The 2,622-nt window shown below is 30.5% G+C and overlaps 1 protein-coding gene across 1 annotated transcript in view; it reads right to left on the bottom strand.

Annotated features, from left to right (window-relative positions):
- LOC117169470 overlaps positions 1-2,622 on the bottom strand; it is a 179,282-nt gene that overhangs the window by 31,504 nt on the left and 145,156 nt on the right. Inside the window, exon 7 of the mRNA XM_033355871.1 lies at positions 1,005-1,120. Coding sequence (XP_033211762.1) covers positions 1,005-1,120 — 116 coding nt within the window. The remainder of the gene's footprint in view (positions 1-1,004; positions 1,121-2,622) is intronic.

The raw sequence follows: 2,622 nt of genomic DNA, 5'->3' as shown, positions 1-2,622 counted from the left end.
TCTGTTTGAGTACAAACTTTTAAATTTATGTTGACATTATTTTTTTGATAGGTGGATTTAAAAGTTGAATTTTGATTCCGACATCCTTCAAGTATCTTTCTATAAGTAGACAACTTTTACTAAAAGCGATCTGTTTAATATATTTCTAACGATTTAAAAAATAATTTAATTATTTTTTTAAAGAATTTAAATCTTTATTTGGTAATGCTTAAAAATTTAATTAAGGTTTGTGTGATCAGTTTTAATGTTTGGAATGCAAAATGAAGAAATTATAAAGGAAGCAGTAATTGGCTAAATTTATGATAAAAAATAGGAATGAATTTAGCTGATTGGTTGACTTTAACCTGATTGTCCAATGATTTCGAACTTAATGAAAATAGGTGGACTTAAAAAAAAATTCTAAGATTTTTTAAAATATGAACCGTACGAGAATTCATCAAAAAAGTGTATAGGATTAGAAGAGCTGGATGATTTAAAGACTGTCTGAAAATTTAAGATTTTTATTCTACGCAAAAAACGAATGATTTAACAGATCTTATATTTCTCATTAGTCTGTTCTAAACGTAATAAGGTATTTAATTATTTTTAATATTGATGAAAATTATTAACATTTGGCACATACTTTGAAATAAATTCTGGAAATGGTATCAGATTTTACATATTTCAGAGCACATCAAAATTTAAAAATAATTTGTTGAGAGGGAAATAAATATTAGCACCTATAAATAGTCAAATCGAATTCTATTAACGAAACTCTACTCTACAAAAATATGCCAGCAGGTTTTTATTTCTTATCACCATTAAACTATTTTTATACTTCTCAAAATTCAAATTGCTAATCTATATGAACTTTTTGATAAACACTGTGAATAGAAGACTCATAAATTCAAAACATAAAATTACGTTTTTGATCTAAAACTCTTCAGCGCAAAAGTAATTTAATTAGGAATTCTCTCTGGGTTCCGAAGTAAGAATAAATCCAAAGCGAGTAAGAATTATGTTACCTTATTTTCATCTGACCGCTAGCAAGATGGTGTGGTCCAACTTCGAGACGTAAACTCGATTTTACAATATAGAGACCATGTTGTTGGGGTATAATCATTTCAGAATCAGGTTTAACCTAAAACAAAGGAAATGAGTTTTCGGTGACATAACACTAATATTAAAACATGGACCACGTCCATGGAATCAACGCATCGATTTTAGAATGTTTGAGTATATTCTATAAATAAGAAGTACATCCAGATTTGCATTTAAAACACTCCTAAGCATTTACATGACTTTATATAAAATGTTATTAAATATAAGTACTATGGATGTATTCACTATGGCTTTATTTATTTGTGCTCATTTTATGAACATTTTGCTTCCCTGTAGAGGAAGATTTTTTTTCTAATGAACGAAAAAAAATGGATACGTCAAATATTTTTCAAAGGCATGTTTCTGTCTAAACAAAAATCTCATTTTCAGGAAATTAGAGAACCCATAAAAATGTCAATCAATGTGTTCTGCTACAATGCAAAAGTATCGCATATATAGTATAAGTATCGCATACACATAACTGTTATATTCTCGAGGTTAAAAAAATTTCCTTTATATCATGAAGATAAGCAATATACTTTTTGAATTTATAAATTGATATTGCTAGATCATGAGAAGCCATAGAATTTACGTCAATTGATCATTGGACGTGACTTGAAGACGCGAACAAAAAAGTTGATTCATGCACGCCGTAGACGCGAAAAAAAACCACATATAGTGTTTATACATTTGAAATATCAAAATAGTGTCATCTACGCAGTAAAAATAAATACTTAAAGTTATATTCGACTTAATTTCAGATTTGACTTAAATTAAGGAAGCACCTGAGTTTAACTGTGCAAGCTATCTTGAATAAAGCACTAACTTATCACAAATAAGAAATCAGCATTTTTCTTCTGGAATAAAGTAAAGTATCCTCTTAAATTTCAATATTCAGTTCTGAAAGTAATTAGAAGGCAATCTGAAATAACCTGCAAGGCTTTCTTCTCCTAAAATAAAGGAATATACCTTTCCTGCCCGAGTCGAAACTTTAGTCCTTTTATGAATCTGCTTAACTCAATACCTGTTTTGGTTTTGCGTCTCACTTTTTGTCCTATTTTGGACCTTGTACGTCCTGCTGAAACCCTAATTTATATCCCTATAGACTCCGCGACATAATCGAATATTTTTAACGTCCTGTTTTGGTCCTGGTACATTTTTGATCATCTGGTTTGGTCCTGCCCATATTGCGTAACCATAGTGATTGATGAGAAGGAAGGGGACAATCGCAGTGAAGCGTCTATTTTGCAGTCAGTGCAATTTGTGAAAGTTTTGGAATTTTGAAAGTGAGTAAGTTTGTTTTGAGTTAAATGAAATCAAGTGCGGTTGCACTTTCTTTTACAAAAAAACAGAAGGCAGCAGTAGCTGTATTACGTCCTGAGTGGGCGTACAGAAGGGCTATAATACTAGAATTGGTTAAATGCAAGGAGCATGAGCAAACCATATAGAAACTTATTTATTTCGCTTAAGTCTCCCGAGCGGCTGAGAGACTTAATAAGAGAGTAGGTATTACTCTGTTAAACGGAGGTCTTACCTTGTTTT

The sequence above is a fragment of the Belonocnema kinseyi genome, chromosome 3 (genome assembly GCF_010883055.1).
Source record: "Belonocnema kinseyi isolate 2016_QV_RU_SX_M_011 chromosome 3, B_treatae_v1, whole genome shotgun sequence".
NCBI lineage: Eukaryota > Metazoa > Arthropoda > Insecta > Hymenoptera > Cynipidae > Belonocnema > Belonocnema kinseyi.
This window is presented reverse-complemented; position numbering and strand designations above follow the sequence as displayed.